This window comes from Cucumis melo, chromosome 7 (genome assembly GCF_025177605.1).
Source record: "Cucumis melo cultivar AY chromosome 7, USDA_Cmelo_AY_1.0, whole genome shotgun sequence".
NCBI lineage: Eukaryota > Viridiplantae > Streptophyta > Magnoliopsida > Cucurbitales > Cucurbitaceae > Cucumis > Cucumis melo.
In genome coordinates this window covers 28,378,929-28,395,109 of record NC_066863.1, presented here as the reverse complement: position 1 = coordinate 28,395,109, position 16,181 = coordinate 28,378,929, and the positions used below count along the sequence as shown (strand labels likewise).

General features: G+C 33.1%; 4 protein-coding genes across 4 annotated transcripts; 3 read left to right on the top strand and 1 right to left on the bottom strand.

Moving 5' to 3' along the window:
- The first annotated feature begins 1,632 nt into the window (after positions 1 to 1,632).
- LOC103494677 (putative UPF0481 protein At3g02645) lies at positions 1,633 to 3,243 on the top strand. Its single transcript, XM_008455976.3, has one exon. It carries the CDS (start codon positions 1,633 to 1,635, stop codon positions 3,241 to 3,243), a length of 1,611 nt encoding a protein of 536 aa, XP_008454198.3.
- Positions 3,244 to 4,096: 853 nt separating this feature from the next.
- LOC103494676 (uncharacterized) lies at positions 4,097 to 5,028 on the top strand. The gene has a single exon (XM_008455975.3). It carries the CDS (start codon positions 4,200 to 4,202, stop codon positions 4,797 to 4,799), a length of 600 nt encoding a protein of 199 aa, XP_008454197.1. The 5' UTR covers positions 4,097 to 4,199; the 3' UTR covers positions 4,800 to 5,028.
- Positions 5,029 to 8,057: 3,029 nt separating this feature from the next.
- LOC103494674 (protein NUCLEAR FUSION DEFECTIVE 4) lies at positions 8,058 to 12,344 on the top strand. The gene is made up of 3 exons (XM_008455974.3): positions 8,058 to 8,787; positions 10,462 to 11,363; positions 11,635 to 12,344. The coding sequence occupies exons 1-3, from the start codon at positions 8,458 to 8,460 to the stop codon at positions 12,098 to 12,100; spliced, it is 1,698 nt and encodes a 565-aa protein (XP_008454196.3). The 5' UTR covers positions 8,058 to 8,457; the 3' UTR covers positions 12,101 to 12,344.
- A 660-nt stretch (positions 12,345 to 13,004) lies between these two features.
- On the bottom strand, positions 13,005 to 14,126 carry LOC103494673 (uncharacterized). Its single transcript, XM_008455972.3, has one exon. The coding sequence runs from the start codon at positions 14,022 to 14,024 to the stop codon at positions 13,422 to 13,424; it is 603 nt and encodes a 200-aa protein (XP_008454194.2). The 5' UTR covers positions 14,025 to 14,126; the 3' UTR covers positions 13,005 to 13,421.
- Between the last annotated feature and the right edge of the window lie 2,055 nt (positions 14,127 to 16,181).

Here is a 16,181-nt window from a genome sequence, read left to right as displayed (position 1 = left end):
CTATTCAAAGTTTATAATATTTTCTCCTCAACCTCATAAGATAAAATAAAAAATTATTCGAAAATGTGTGGATATGTTTTGAAATTGTGTAACTTATAAAATAATTTATTACCAACTTTCCATAAAATTTCAGCTCAAACTTAAAAAAAAGTAACTTCCGATACTAAAAAAAATTACAAAATGGGTAAACTATTTATACCTTCGTTGTCTTTTTTATTTGTTTGTCATAAAGTATACGTAATTTGTATTTTCCTTTTATTATTCTTGAAAAAAATTCTATAAATAAATACAAAAAAAATCTTATTTTAAATATAATAACTAAAATAGACTTTCAGTCCATTTTTTTAAATTTAAAATTGTTATAAATTAGTTTTTAAATATCAAAGAAAGTATACTTATTTAAAAAATATAGTATATTTAAAAAAATAGAATTTAAACGTGAAGGAATGTATAATATATTTGATTAGGAGAAAAATATATAGACATATAAAATGAATTTTATTTAAGTATAAAATTGAGAACTAAATATTTTAATTAAAAATTTTACCAGATTTAAAGAAAATGTTAGGATCTTGTTTTTTTTTGTGAAGCTCACATGTTTTTAAAAATATAGATTTAATTTAAATATGTTTTATTAAACAAAGCTAAATTAAACGGAGCCTAAGTCTCTGCAATATAATTTTAGTTTATAATTTCTAAACATTTTTATAAGGTCGATATTGTTAGAAGAATAAAGATATTTTAATAAAAAATTGTAATCAATAGCAAAATAAAGAGACGTGATTCGAAGTAACCTAAAAAAGTTTTTATCTTCTATGAGTAATAGCACATTTTGAACAACTTATATAAATAATAATCATTCTCGATCTAGAACGATGGTAGGATTTGAATAAAACACTAAGATCTTTGTTCTTTTCATCATAGGACCAAAACTATCAATTATTTTGAATTTTCTTGGCATAATATTAATAAGAAGACGAGAGTCATATGTAAAATTTTCAAAATTACTTGTTTTCAACCAAAGTCACACAACAATCACGTAACAATCACGTCATAGAGATCATTGAACAGATGCTCAAAGGAAAAACAAAAAACTGTCCATTTGAAAATTCAAATAACCTTAGAAATAAACATTGGACACTGGAACTTAAGAATTTGAAGAAGATTTGATAAGATCAGGTCATTTGAACCGATTCAACGAAGATAAAGTGAAGAAGTGAGTTGTGTGCACCGAAAGACAATTTCTTCGAACTCCTAAGTTTTATTGTATTGTTCTTTATCACTCTTTTGACGCGATTCATATTTAGCATGGTCGAGTCGATTTTAAAGCTTTTAGGATCAATTAATAATCAAACTAAATCAGATGTAAGGTTTTCATTTTTCATTTTTTTATTTTTATTTTCCAAATCTCCAAATTTGCTCTCTTGGCAATGTGCTTCCCTACATCTCTTTGCTATTCCCTTCCAACGACAAAACGAAAGTTGAACTGAAAGTCATTTAATATTGATGAGGTTTTAAATTTCTAACTAAACTCCCTATTCACTTTAACGCCAAAAAAAAAAGAGAACGCATATCATAAGAAACCGAACCTTCTTCACCCATCATGGAACGATGCTTCCTCGCCACTCAACAATGCCGTCCAATTATTCCTCTTCCACCTTCGACGAGCTCAAATGGGTCATTCAAATTCGTCGAACCCTCGAAGAAGAACAAGAGGACGATGAGGACTATGGAATTCCAGTAGCAATCTTCAAGGTCCCCAAATTGTTAATGGAATCCGATCCACATTCCTACATTCCACAATTGGTTGCCTTGGGACCTTACCATTGTTGGCGACCGGAGCTCCATGATATGGTGAGACTCAAGCTCTCTGCTGCAAAAAGAGCTAAGAAATTCAGCTCTACAAACCTCCAATTTCATGATCTCGTCGAACAATTGTTGAAGCTCGAGCAGAATATCCGGGCGTGTTACCATGGTTACTTGGATCTTAATGGCGAAACTTTAGCCTGGATGATGGCCATTGACGCATCTTTCTTGCTCGAGTTTCTCCATGTCTATGCCGGCAAATTCGAGATTCTCCAGCGAGTTCCTTCGAGAATGTCGCATTTGATGGATCACGCTGGGACGAAGCCGGCACATAATGCGGTTCTTAGAGATATAATCATGCTTGAAAATCAGATTCCGTTGTTTGTATTGAGGAAGATGATGGAATTCCAATTCGAGTCCTCTCAACAATCTGATGAGATTTTGCTCTCCATGATGATCGGTTTATTCACAGAGCTTTCTCCATTCAACACTACGGATGGAATTCCAGAGATTCAAATTTCAGATTGCGCTCACTTGCTAGACTTTTTATACCAAATGATCGCTCCTAAATCGAAAGAAGCATCAGAAATCAACGAAATCCCAAACGAAATCGAACAATCTCCACAAATTTCATACAGATTCAAGCAATTCCTCAAACGCCTAATTAGTTATACAAAACGAGCGATGCAATCTCAACATATAAAGACGATCGCTCGCCTACCATGGACGATTCTCTCCACAATCCCTCCATTCACAGTTTTAAAACAACCCGCTGAAATTCTGTTCTTCAGAGAGCAACAAGAACCCAGAGAAGAACCAGAACCTCAAAACCTTAAATCAAACGCAAATAGACCGCCATTAACGGAAGAAATAGCAATACCTTCAGTTTCGGAGCTCTCCAAAGCCGGAATCCGCTTCTCACCCTCCCATGGCGGAATATCAACGATCACCTTCAACTCCCAAACCGGAACGCTGTACCTCCCAACCGCGAGGCTAGATGTGAACACAGAAGCAACGCTGAGAAACCTAGTAGCATACGAAGCGTCAAGCGGAATAGGGGCGTTGGTATTGACAAGATACACGGAATTGATGAACGGAATCGTGGATTCCGAGGAGGATGTGAGATTGTTGAGAGAAGGAGGAGTGATTGTGAATCATTTGAAGAGCGATGAAGAGGGAGCTTGGATGTGGAATGGGATGAGCAAATCGATCAGATTGAGCAGAGTAATGGAGTTAGATAAGGTGATTGAAGAGGTGAATGAGTATTACAATGGATTGTGGAGAGTGAAAATGGGAAGATTTGTGAAGGAATATATATACAGTTCTTGGCCTTTGATTGCTTTAACGACGGTCGCTTGGTTTCTTTTCTTAATCGCTCTCCAAGCCTTTTGCTCTTTGTTTGGTTGCTTTCGCGCCCTTCCTTCTAAGCGTTCTTGAAACCACTGGTGGTTGGGTTCAAATTCAATTGCAATTTGGTCCTCGTTTTACAATTGCTTTTCCGTCCTCATTTTTTTTATAATTACGAAGTGTTCTGAGTGCTATCTCTAATATTTGATAATTTGATTCTTTTTCTCTTTAAAAGTAAATTTTAGTTCTTAGGTTTGACGATCTACGTGAAAGATCTATGGATTGTCCTTCAAGTTGTTGACGGGAATGTATCGGCCTTTGATTTGTTTATCGACTTGTATCAACTTTAGTCTTGTTGATTGACTTATAACTTATTGACAAATTTAGATCCACCTCTGACTCGTAGATAAGAATGCAAAACTAACTTTAAACACAAGTTTACAAATATTTTGGAATGGAATGGGGAAAAAAGTTTGAATAAGTTAAAAATAATTACATGTTATTATTGCAAAACTAATTACTTTAAGTAATTAAAGTTTTAGGCCGAAAATAAAACTAAAAATCGAGGAAGAAGTAGGACGGTTGTCGAAAATATTTTTTTGCGTATAAATTTATAGAATTGTATGTAATAGATACCACGGAATTTTAAAACTTTATCCTAGTTTATATAGTTAACTAAGAATTCATAATATTTTACTCGAGCTTTTGTGGAAATTGGGAAATTTTGTTTGGTCTTGAAAGTTTTCAAATATAGCAATTAAATTCAAAATAATTAAATATATTAAAAATTTTCAAAAACTTAGGAAACCAATGATTGATTTACAATCGGTGAATGTTACCTAATTACCCTCAAACTTTTGCTTAATTCACCATCTCTGCCCTCTCTCTCCTTATAAATATCGCCTTTCACCTCTTATCACTCGTTTTGATAATTTGCGGCACATTGAATATTTTGGCGCCTCCACAAAGCTCAAAACCCTTCGTCTCTAATATTTTTCCTTCTTCTCCAAAACCTCGCTCTCTCCCACTTCACCTCCTGCAAATCCATGGCTTCGCCTTCCGGAGCCGAATCTCCACAATCCGCCACATCCTTGCGGTCGCGATGCTACTTTATTTCTCACTCAGCCTTCGCTTCGTCGAGTACGGCTTTCACGTCTCGACCGTCCTCCACGAAGCCTGTAGCAATGTCTAGAAAATCTTCGCCGGCTGCGGTGTTGACAGCGTCCACGGTATCTTCGTTGAGATTTCAGATTGATCAGAGATCGGCATCTCCCAGTCGTTCGATTTCGGTTCAGAAGAATCGCGACAGTAATGCGAATGCGGTTCCGTCGAACAAGAGAAAAGTGTGTGTGTGTTCTCCGACGAAACACCCTGGCTCCTTCAGGTGTTCTCTTCACAAGAATTCGACGCATTCTGTAGATGTCTCGAATGGTAGCCAATTACGGAACGGATCGTTGAATGTTCGGAGATCGGCAATGACGAATTCGCTAGTGAGAATTGGATGCGTAGAAGGTGCTGACCTCGTGAAAAGAGCTTTATCGGCTTTAATTAGGCCTTCTTCACATCAACAGCGACGGCCATCAGCTTTTCAGCGTAGACCTAGCCGTCTATCACTAATGTCAAAAGCAGAGGAAGAGGAGGACTAGAGGCACGTCCTCCAACCCTAATCATTCATTGTGAACTGATTTATTGTTTTGTTTTTGTCCAGAGAAACGATAACTCCATTACGAATTCTGTTTTCATGATACGATTCACAAAGTTAGTGAAGAATTGGAGATGGATAACAATTATGGAGTCTAGAGCTGTGAAGATGAAGTCGTTAGTATTATCAAATTTGTTTATGATTCTTATATTAGAAAAGATTTTGTTTCTGAGTTTCTCTTTGGTAGGGCTGAATATGATCAATTCTTGTAAATCTTCTATACACATTTTGATTTGAAGATTATGTATGTCAATATTTAATGCAGAATTTTACTTACAAACTTGGCATTGCCTCTAATTGTTCAATTGATTTGGAGATTAACTTTATCAATTTAAACTTCACATTGGAAAAATAAAATTACTTTCTCACTAATTGTAACAAAAAGAAAAAAGATATAAATTTATGGTATAGTTTTGATGAAATTGGAAATGATAGAGTTGAAATTAAAACAATTTGACAAAGTTTGGAATATTTTTTCCATACATATATTTTCTTTGACAACTCGAATATAATTATTCTGAGAATATTTTTAGAAATGCATGAGAATATTATTTACAATTATATGACAATAATATATATATATATATATATATATATATATATATATATATATATATATATATATATATATATATATTAATTTAACCTATAGGTTTTTCCTCAGATTTTATCCCAATTTATAAATGAAGTTATTAATATCTTAACCATATTTAAACATTCCTTTGTGGTTTTTTTTACGATATTTTTATTTAAAATTTTATCTCCCATTGTTGTCTCTTGACATAATGAATGTTTAAGAGATTGCATGTGTTTATTCGATCAATTATATCTTCCATAGCATGAATTTTGTTAAAAGTTTTAATCTTCGATGGTTGTGATATACTAAACGGGGTAAAGTTAATTAGTGTCGATTGCAATCATTAATCTTTAAAAGTTTAAGTAAAAGTAGTTGTGGTGGTTCATTAATTTCAATTCTTTGGACAACACTCGAACTCAATCGCTATATTAAAACTTTAATATTATAAAAAGCATGCAACAAACTTTAGTGGAGGTTTAGCAAGTTGATAACCAATAAATAGAATCGTTTTAATAATTGAGTTGTAAATAGTGCTACTGTAGCAAAGTGATAAAGAAGACAACAGAGTTTTACAAGGAAAAATAAAGTTTAGCAAGCTCGAGTTAGCTCAATTGAAGTTTGTACTAAAAATCATTGAGAGAGAACCTTCTAAGTCAATCCAATCATGGGGCAATTATTATGTCACAATAACTAATGACAAGAGCTAAAGCTAAAAGATTTCCAAGAAGGATTAAATGTTTGCTTCCAAGCTAAATTTCCAACCCACGATGAGGAGTTGCAATCCCTAATGTTTCGAGAGGTACTTGGACACACAAAAAGCATACCATAAATCTAAAAATTCAAACTCATTCACATCTTTAAAAAATTATGTACTTATATAAACCTTTTTTTCTTTGTACTTTTAATAATGGTAGTACGATGAAGATTCAATGCCCAACAAACCCACATCAATGACAAAAGGACTCTATAAATTTTACATCTACTAAAAAAACAAAATATTATCGATAATTAAAATAAAAACAATCTTCAATCTTAAAAATAAGATCATCCATTCAATTATCTATATCCTACCATTTAAAAAAACAATATATATGGTTCAAATTGAAGAACCACACGTGTTGGAAGTATGTGGGAGCAAAATTGGACCATGTTAGGACTCAGTCAAACTATCAATAGTCCTAAGGACCTTTATAATGTACCCATTTTCCCCTTGTCTTAAAATAGTGGGTGGCATAACTAACATTGAAAAATGTAATGTAACGAACAATACTTTTTAGTATAGTATTATGTGGATGAAAATGAAAATGAAAATCGAACATTTTACTTTTAGAATGAAAAATCATGTCATTTGACAAGGAGCGTGAAGAATAATATATACTGGATGTGATTTTTTTTCAATTTTTTTAATGCCGGAGACAAGCACTAGGTGGATATTGATATCATAATATAATAATACCAACAACTCATGGGGGGAAAAAAGAATCAATAAACAAATGTATTTAAGAAATATTAATTTCTCTCTTTTTTTCTCTTTCATGATATCATATTGTGAATCTCATTCTATATTCTAAGATTTGTTTACTCATTAGTTCAAATTCGATTTAATATTTTATTTATATTATATTATATTATATATTTTTTTCGATTTTTGTGTTGTGGTTGTGAGTATTTACCTTTAGCTTTTATTCTATAAAATTATGAAAACATGAAATTACTATCTAACAAAAATTTTAAGAATGATCAAAATACAAAAAACAAAAAATTGATATTTAAAGGTTTTGGAAAAGTAAAATAGAATAATGATGAAAAAGTGAAAATTAAACACATACATGTATACATATAAGACAAGAAAGTTGGCATCTTGGTGTGTTATGTGTTGTTTCTTTCCTCTTTGATTGCAATGTTTGATGTGTTGCTATTAAATATGGTGTTTAGTGGCATCACATCCGATTAACAATTTTGATAATTACTCATTTCTACATCTTCTTTCCAAGGCCACAATCAAACTATCCAACTTTAGGCCTTTGGCAAAAAATATTGTACTCATTTCCATCTTTCTAATGCTACTTTATCACATACATAACAAAGGAAATATGGATGAAAATGGTAAAAATAATTGTAAGATATAATAAAATTTTCTAAAGGATGTGGATGAAATAATCCAAATTTTTAGGATGTTTAGGAAAATATAAAAATCTTTTCTTTAATTTTATTGCGTATTAATTTGGACCGTTTTTAAGCACCAACTTAGTGCTTTCTATAACCGTTTTAATTCTTCTTCAAGTTTCTTTTTTTTTTTCTTCTTCTTCTTCTTAGAAACAATGTCTTTTCTTTTTTCATGTGATTCCTTTTGTTCATCCTTTCCTGTTGACTTTTGCAATGAAAACACAGATTTAAACTCACAAATTTGTATTTAAAGTTGAAAAACAAATTTTGCAAATAAACCAAGAAGGCCTAAATACAAGAGCATTAGACATCAATAATGAACATCATAAATGATTGAATTCAAGGCTCTAGCACTAGCTCTGATTATATATTCAACATCACCAGTCACATGGGTATTAACAAAAATTAAACTTTCACTTTAAGTATTCACATTAAAAAAAGAAAAAGAAAAAGAAAAAGAAAAAGAACTCAAATCAAACACTATCACTGAATCTGGTGCATTGCCTTGTGATCAAAGGATGATGTACCGACAAGTATGAACAAAATACAAACTTTTAAAAGAAAAAAAAATTGATTCTTAGCTTCCTAGGACTGCGTGTGTTGGGAGAAGCCTTCATGTTGTCTGGCTTCAATTCGTTTTTTCTTCCAATTTGACACCTACCCGTCTTCATCCCTTCAAAAATCAACTTATCTCGCTGCTTTACGCCAAAAAAAAAACAGACCTCATTTCAGTTTATTCCCATTTCTCCTCTGTTTCTCCTTTATAAACCCTTTTCAGCCCCCAAAATTAGCGATTGAACCCTTTTGCCCATCTGGGTTTTAGTTGATTTTAGTAGGGTAATCGTCTAATCTTAAGGGGATGCCGAAACTGGTTTTGAAAGGGGGAACTAGGCCGCCATGGGTTGGCTTAGCTGCTGCTGTTTGGGTTCAAATAGCTGGTGGTTCTTCTTATAACTTCTCTCTTTATTCACACTTGCTTAAATCTGTTCTGGGTTTGAATCAGCAGCAGCTTACTGTGTTGGGTGTGGCTAATGACATTGGAGAGAGTATGGGTTTGGTTCCTGGCCTCGCTTGTAACAGATTTCCTCCATGGGTTATACTTTTGTTTGGTGCTTTCTGTTGCTTTATAGGTTATGGAGCTATTTGGCTTGCTGTTAGTAGGACTGTCCCTAATCTGCCTTATTGGCTGGTGAGTTTAATGTTTATCTTTCTCTTTTTCAAGATCTTTTTTTCACGTTCTATGTGTTCTTCTGGCTTCCTGTTTTCAAGAACTTGTGGGTTTTCTTCTTTCTTGGTTGTTTGATGGTTTTGTTTGCTGTTCTTGGTTAAAGAAACGGTTTGGATTTTTTGTTGCTTTGTTATTAGCCTATGATCTAAGTCTTAATGTTTCTCTGTTAATGAATTCTTTGTTTATTGGTTTCTGGGAGATCTTGATTCAAAGCTGCTTACTAACTAGTTGTAACTTGATTGATAACTGATTAGCTAAATGCTGAGGGTTTTGATAGAGAAGTTTCTTTGTAAGATTTAATCCTTTTTTCGTTGATATGATACAAACAACTGAACTAATAATGCAAAGGGTTGATAACAAATCCCCGCAATTCATCTAAATGAGATCATACGAAAATGATTTTTTCAAACAGTATAAAAAGAGGTTCCTATTATTCCCTTCCATCAACAGAAATAAGAAATAGTCTTACACTGAGGTCGAATGCGGTTCAATCAAGTTAAACAATCATGATACATGATTATTTCCCTTGTGGAAAAGATTGTTTATCCGAATCTTTGTGAGTACATAAGCCTCATTAAAGTTGAATGGAGTGAACATACGGCATTGGCTAACTAATGAGGTCAAATTGTCAATAATGTTGTCATTATTTCATTCTTTTCCCTCATTAAAGTTTTTCACCAAAAGCACAGAAGAAGAGATGGGTCATATGATTGTTGAATAGGTTTAGGGTCAACATTTGAGCAACTTTTAGCAGAATTAGTTATTTCATTGGCATTCATCTATATATAATGACAGCCATCAAATTTTGAAATGAATGTATATGGCTGGTCAAAGTAATGCTGTCATCTTATTGATGCTAATGTGGTCATGCCATCTCTTGTAGTTGTAACTTACAAGCACAACCAGTCAGATGAAACTTCATATGTATTCAATGGATAAGGTTTAGTTGATTACAAGACGAATCCTACTATATGCAAGCAACTTTGGAACTCCGTCCTACTTGATTCCCAAGTTTCCTTCTAATTCTCACTTCCAACTTTTCATTTTGCGCCATTCTATTATCTACTAACTCTGCTACGCAACTTCAATTACATTTTCATATCTCCCATCGTTGATTGCTGAACGTCTGATTATAGTTTTTGATAGAAACTATAGAATTGGGACAGAAAACGTGTCGATTGCTAGAAAATACAATAAGAATACCTGAGTAAGTAGAGAAACTTGGAGACACCATTGAGAGAGAGTTGAAGCTTAAACTACCAAACATTTGTCTGCCTTCATCTTCATTAATTCTATTCATAATAACCATCCATGCCAGCCTATTCCTGATAATTTTCCTAACAGATTTACCCACTGAGCATAGGTAAAGCAGAAAAGAGGCCTAACATATATGATATATGTAGAAAATGGATGGGATATGAGTCATATGAGTGCTTACATATTCATCCATTTGCAAAGCTTAATTTCCTTTATATTTTCCTAGTCTTTGCAGAATTTTCCTTAGTTTTACTTCTTGATCTTGTATTCTTTCATTTTTTCTCAAGTAACGTTAGGTTATTCATTTAAAAAGAAGAAAAAAGAAAGAAAGATATAGGCCATGTGCATTGAACTTTATTATATTGAATGTCATGGCAGCTATGGCTCACACATTGTATTGCTACAAATAGCAATGCATGGTTTGGAACAGCTGTGCTTGTAACCAACATGAGGAACTTCCCTCTCAGCAGAGGTACCGTTGCTGGCATTCTTAAAGGTTATGTTGGGCTTAGTGCTGCTGTATACACGGTGATATACAGTTTGGTGCTCAAAAAGTCTGCTTTGAATTTACTGTTGTTTCTTACAATTGGGATACCCATCTTGTGCCTAGCGTTGATGTACTTTGTTCGACCTTGTACTCCGGCTTCAACAGAGGATCCATCTGAGCGAGCTCATTTTCTTTTCACACAAGCTGCTTGTGTTTTGCTAGGTCTTTTTTTAGTATCGACCACAATTCTAGATGCAACAACGACCCCTAGTGATGCCGTTGGATACACCTTAGTTGCCATTATGGTTATCCTTTTAATGTCTCCTCTTGCAGTTCCCATAAAAATGACCATTTGTGCAAAAACAAAAACAGTTGGCCCTCGAGTTGATTCTTCAGAACCTTTGGCTTCTGGAGGAAGCGATTCTTCCCAAATTGAACCTTTATTGACACCATCTTCCTCAGCTACGAATCTCGGAAGTTTCTATGAGAATGATGATGCATCAGATGTTGAAACCCTTCTTGCTGTGGGAGAGGGGGCAATTCACAAGAAGAAAAGAAGACCTAAAAGAGGGGAAGATTTCAAGCTCCGTGAAGCTGTAATCAAAGCTGATTTCTGGCTGCTTTGGTTCTTGTACTTCCTCGGGGTCGGTCCTGGAATAACAGTTCTCAACAATTTGTCTCAAATTGGGATTTCGTTAGGCATTAATGACACAACATTGCTATTGGCTCTTTTCAGCTTCTGCAATTTTGTTGGTCGTTTAGGCTCCGGTGTAATTTCTGAACACTTTGTCAGGTAAATGCTTGTACATAACAGATCACTGAATTAATAACTTGTTCCAACTTTTGTCAATAGGGTATCTCAGAAACTGCTCCCTTTCTTTGTCAAGTTTTGGGGGTCTTAAGACTTCCAAATCTTCAAACTCAACTATCGAAGAGTAATTTCAGAGTTAACCTGGAGATTTTTCCAAATTACTTTGACTTTATGTTCTGAGTATCTAGTGATTTTCTCTGAAGGTGCTCCATGTGTCAAATGCTCATCAGTTCGGTACTTTTTGGTCATGCAGGTCAAGAATGATACCTCGCTCGCTATGGATGATGTTTGCACTCGTACTCATGTCTATAGCATTCCTCCTGTATGCCTCCGGCCTCACAATTACTCTCTACATCGCCACTGGTCTCACTGGAATCAGTTACGGAGTTCTTTATTCTATGATGGTCCCTCTTGCATCTGAGATTTTCGGCCTAAAGAATTTTGGCGTCATCTTCAACTTCATGCAGCTGGGGAATCCAATAGGAGCAGTCCTTTTCTCAGTTCTACTCACCAGTACTTTATACGACAAAGAAGCTGCTATGCAAGGTTCGATAACCTGCATAGGCCAACAGTGCTTCAGGACGACTTTCTTCATCCTTTCGGGTGTCGCTGGGTTGGGTTCAATCGTGAGCTTGATTCTGACTATCAGATTAAGGCCAGTGTATCAAATGCTTTATGCTGGTGGCTCGTTCCGCTTGCCTCAAAGTTCAGGTCATTGATGTTTTGTAGATGGCTTGAAACATCGTGCTACATTCGTCGGTGCGATGCTTTAACTTAAGAGTTGAAAAATCTGCAGCTTGTTTTTGCAGCATAATATCTTTTGACAAGTGATAAATTTTGTGTAACTTGAGAATTTCTCTATAGGCTTTGGCCAACTTGTATTCTCTGAGTTGAATAACTAATGTGTGTTAGGGTTCTTTTCTCTTTTCTTTTCTTTTTCAATAATGTATGTTGTGTTTGTTACCCTTGTGCATTAAACACAATGTCAAAGGCCTTTTTCTTTTAGGTACAAAATACATCAGTATGCTGTTTGATTCAATAATGATGATAATAATAACAATTTAGTATGTAAAATTTGACCCTTTCTTTCCTTGGAAAAAGACCAAATGGGAAATAGATAACAAAACTTAGGAATTTGTAAGTCCTGCTTTGGTATATCAATTTGACAAGGGCTATAACATATTTCTAAATATATTTGTCCACTTCTTTTACTTTTCACTTAAAAGATTTTAATTGCATTTCCAACACATTATATTGGTACAAACAAAAAAAACATGAATTATAATATTAATCAACCTTTTCTAAAAATTATAAATATGCAATTCTACATTTTCAAAACTCTTGGATAATCCTTTTAATTTTTATGGATCATTAGCAACGATATAAACTTTCACATTTTTGTAACATGATACTGTCCATTTAATTGTCAAGTTCGTCCCTTTAACATAAGCTAAAGTAATGATTAAACAAACAAACAAATTAACCATTATAATAATCTATAATTAAGTTCTAAATTTCATTTCAAAGTTCTCTAGTTTCTCGATTATCGTATTTACTATTTTCTGTTCTTCCTTTTCTTTTTTATTTATCTTTGAATAAAGTGGGGAGAGATAAAGAAAAATGTAATAAAGAATGAAAAGTAAGATGTATTAATTAGATTATTACAAAGCTCAAACCACAAGAACAAAAGCTGGGTTTGGCAGAGATTACATTACCATAAAAATCTTCTAAAAAACACCAAAATCAATTATATCTCTCTTTAAGTCTTAACCTAATAAAGGCAGACATCGATTAAATATTCATCTTCAAGAAAGTAAAAAAGAACACAATGATCATCATCATTCTAAATCAAACCCTTCTTCCTAAAGCTTGTCTTCTCCTAAGACCCACCACTTCCCAAAACAAAAACAAAAAATGGAAATCCAATCTAATGGTGGAAGAACACAAAAAACCTATCTCTCACCATTCAAAATTAACCCTAAGTTGTTAACAAATTAAACAAAAACAACAATTTTGTTGAAAATTCCATGAATTTTATTTTCAAGTAGGTTTCAAATTCTGAAACATTGCATCCCACCTGATTTCCTCAACGCCCTCCTTCTTCTTCTCCTCCTCCGCCGCCGCCGACGACCGTACATCGTACAAGATCGGACCGGAAAAGTGTTGAATCCGCCGCCCAATCTTTACATCATGATCCGGACTTCCATTGGTAAGAAGAAACCTCCCCTGCGTTTTCCCCACGCTAAATGTCTTGTTCCTCTTCAGAATCTTAGCGGCGTAACTTGATTTAGGAACAAGAACTAGGGCTTTGGATTCTTCTAATTGATCATCGTGATGAGTGAAGTTTCGTATGAGATTTGCGAACCGGCGTTTGGTTTTCTTGAGAGCGAGGAGAATACGAGTGATTGGACGAGGGTGGAGAGCGTTTTCCTTACGAACAAGCTTAAGAATCTCTAGACGGTGTTTGGCTATGGAGATTCCGATGCTTTGGAGAAATTCATGGTTGAAATAGAGAATGTCTTCGTATTCGAGCTCGTTGTTGGCTAGGGCAAGGCCGTATTCGTAGACTAAAGATGGATGGAGAGATGTTTTTGAAAGCCATGAGAACCAATCCATCTCTGATTTGATTTGATCTTCTCTCATTTCTTTCTCTTTGAATTGGTTTACAGAATTTGTTTCTAAGTCTCACACTGATCCCCCCCCCCATTTTTATACTCAATAAAGAAGAAGAAAGAAAGAAGATGATGACGACCACCACCACACTTTTCTTTTTCTTTTTTTCTTTTTTCTTTTTTTCTTTTTTTCTTTTTTTCTTTTTTCTTTTTTCTTTTTCTTTCCTTGTGAATTTCAATATTCAAACATTTTAATTTCTTCTATTCTATAAAATTATTTGTAATTTGTTGGTTTTAAATACTACTTTTGACTTTACCTTATTTTCATATCCTTTTAATGTAAAATAAAAATTAAACGATTAAAGTATTATTTTTTTTGTTGTCTTTTTAAGTTTTTATTGAATTTGGTTAAATATTAATAATTATTATCCAATGAGAAAGAGAAAGGATCAAATATGACAAAATATTTACACTTAGTACTAATTTTTTCTTTTATGATTTTGTTTTATGCAGCTTAAAAAATTTGACAATTATATCTATTTTTTAAAATCTATTTGAAATGTACTTTTTTTTTCTTCTTTTTTTTTTAATAATAAAAAACATTTCCGATAATTTAAAAAGGGTTTTGTCCCAAAAAAGCGTTTATTTGAAAAGTCATAATATACTTTTTAAATTTAAATTTTTAGTGTTTGACTACTTTGCATTTGACTCATATATATTACATATAATTAAAAGAAATATTATATATATTTATATATATGTATATAATATTTGACGTTTTTATTATACAAAAAAGTCGGCTCTTAATTATGAATTTAATTACAGTTTATCTTAATTAAATCATAATTTGGATAATATATTTTGATTCAACATTTTTGTTATATCAAAGGTCGGTTACTCACTGAGTTAATTTAATTTATCTTAATTCAAACTTTCATTCAATAACACACATTAATGAAACTAAATTATATATATATAAACACACACATTGTTTATGAAAAGAAAGAAAAGAAAGTTGAGAAAACAGAGTCTAATTTTTTTTCTTCTCATTTTACTGTTATTTTTCTTTTGACAAAATTGGTGTTTGTTTTTGGTTATTATTTTTTTTAACAAAGAAAGCAAAGTATTGTAGAAATATTTTAATTTTTTTTTTTTTGGACAAGATAGATTTTGACTAATTGCCCTTTATTAGTCAATTTTCCATAAAAAGAAGTTTAACTATTAGTTAAATTTATTTTATTTTTTAAAAAAATGGACACAAAATATACAAATTAGGTAGAAAATTATTTTAAACTCCTTAGGGGTTTTATTGGACCAACTACACTTCTCTATGTAAATTGTAGTTAATGAACAATATTAATTTAAGTGGACTACAATATTTCAATATGAAATTGTTTTTTTTGAAATCTACCCATACAAGAATTGATTGCTTGGATAAATTTAAAACGTCTTTGTTAAGAATACGTCGTCCTTGCTTTTTTCCTTTCAGTGAGGGCTCGAAATGAAAGACGTTCGGACGTCTCTCAAATTCGAAAAGATCCCAAGGCTTCCTTCATACCAAGGCCAAGAGGATGTTGTCTTCTTCGAGATTGGAGATCGGATAGGCACTTTTCCTTTGGGTAGGGAATTCTAAGATTCCGCATCTTTCTCGTTGGAGCTTCGCGCACTGGAGGTTAGGAAGGAGAGGTTCAAAGAATTTTCAAGGTGGACCTGGAAGCCAACGAGTTCAGTCTCAGAGCTTCATATTTGTTAATTCATTTAATAAAGGTCTAAAGTCATCACCTACTTATATACTTTTTTCTATAAGCTAATTGAGTTTTATTTGGTATAACGAACTATTAATAAAAGAGTGTTAGGTTAAAGCTTGAGCGTGACAAAAGTAAAGATATATGAGAGTATTGTGGGGTAGCAACCAAACGAAATGGGTCACATTCCCTTCAAAATAGTGTATAGTGTGAGATATCAAATTGATGTAAAGTGAACACCTAAGGGTTTGTTTTTGTTGAAATATGCAATATTTTTCTCCCCCATCAATCAAGGAGAGAAAAAGAGAGAAGATTGGATTGGTTGAACTAAAAAAACAACTCTTTTGTGTTTTTGTTGAATTATGGTACCTAATAAAATGAATTTCATATCATTTTATTTTATTTTTAACTTGTTCTTGGCTTCAACTATCATGAACAAAATT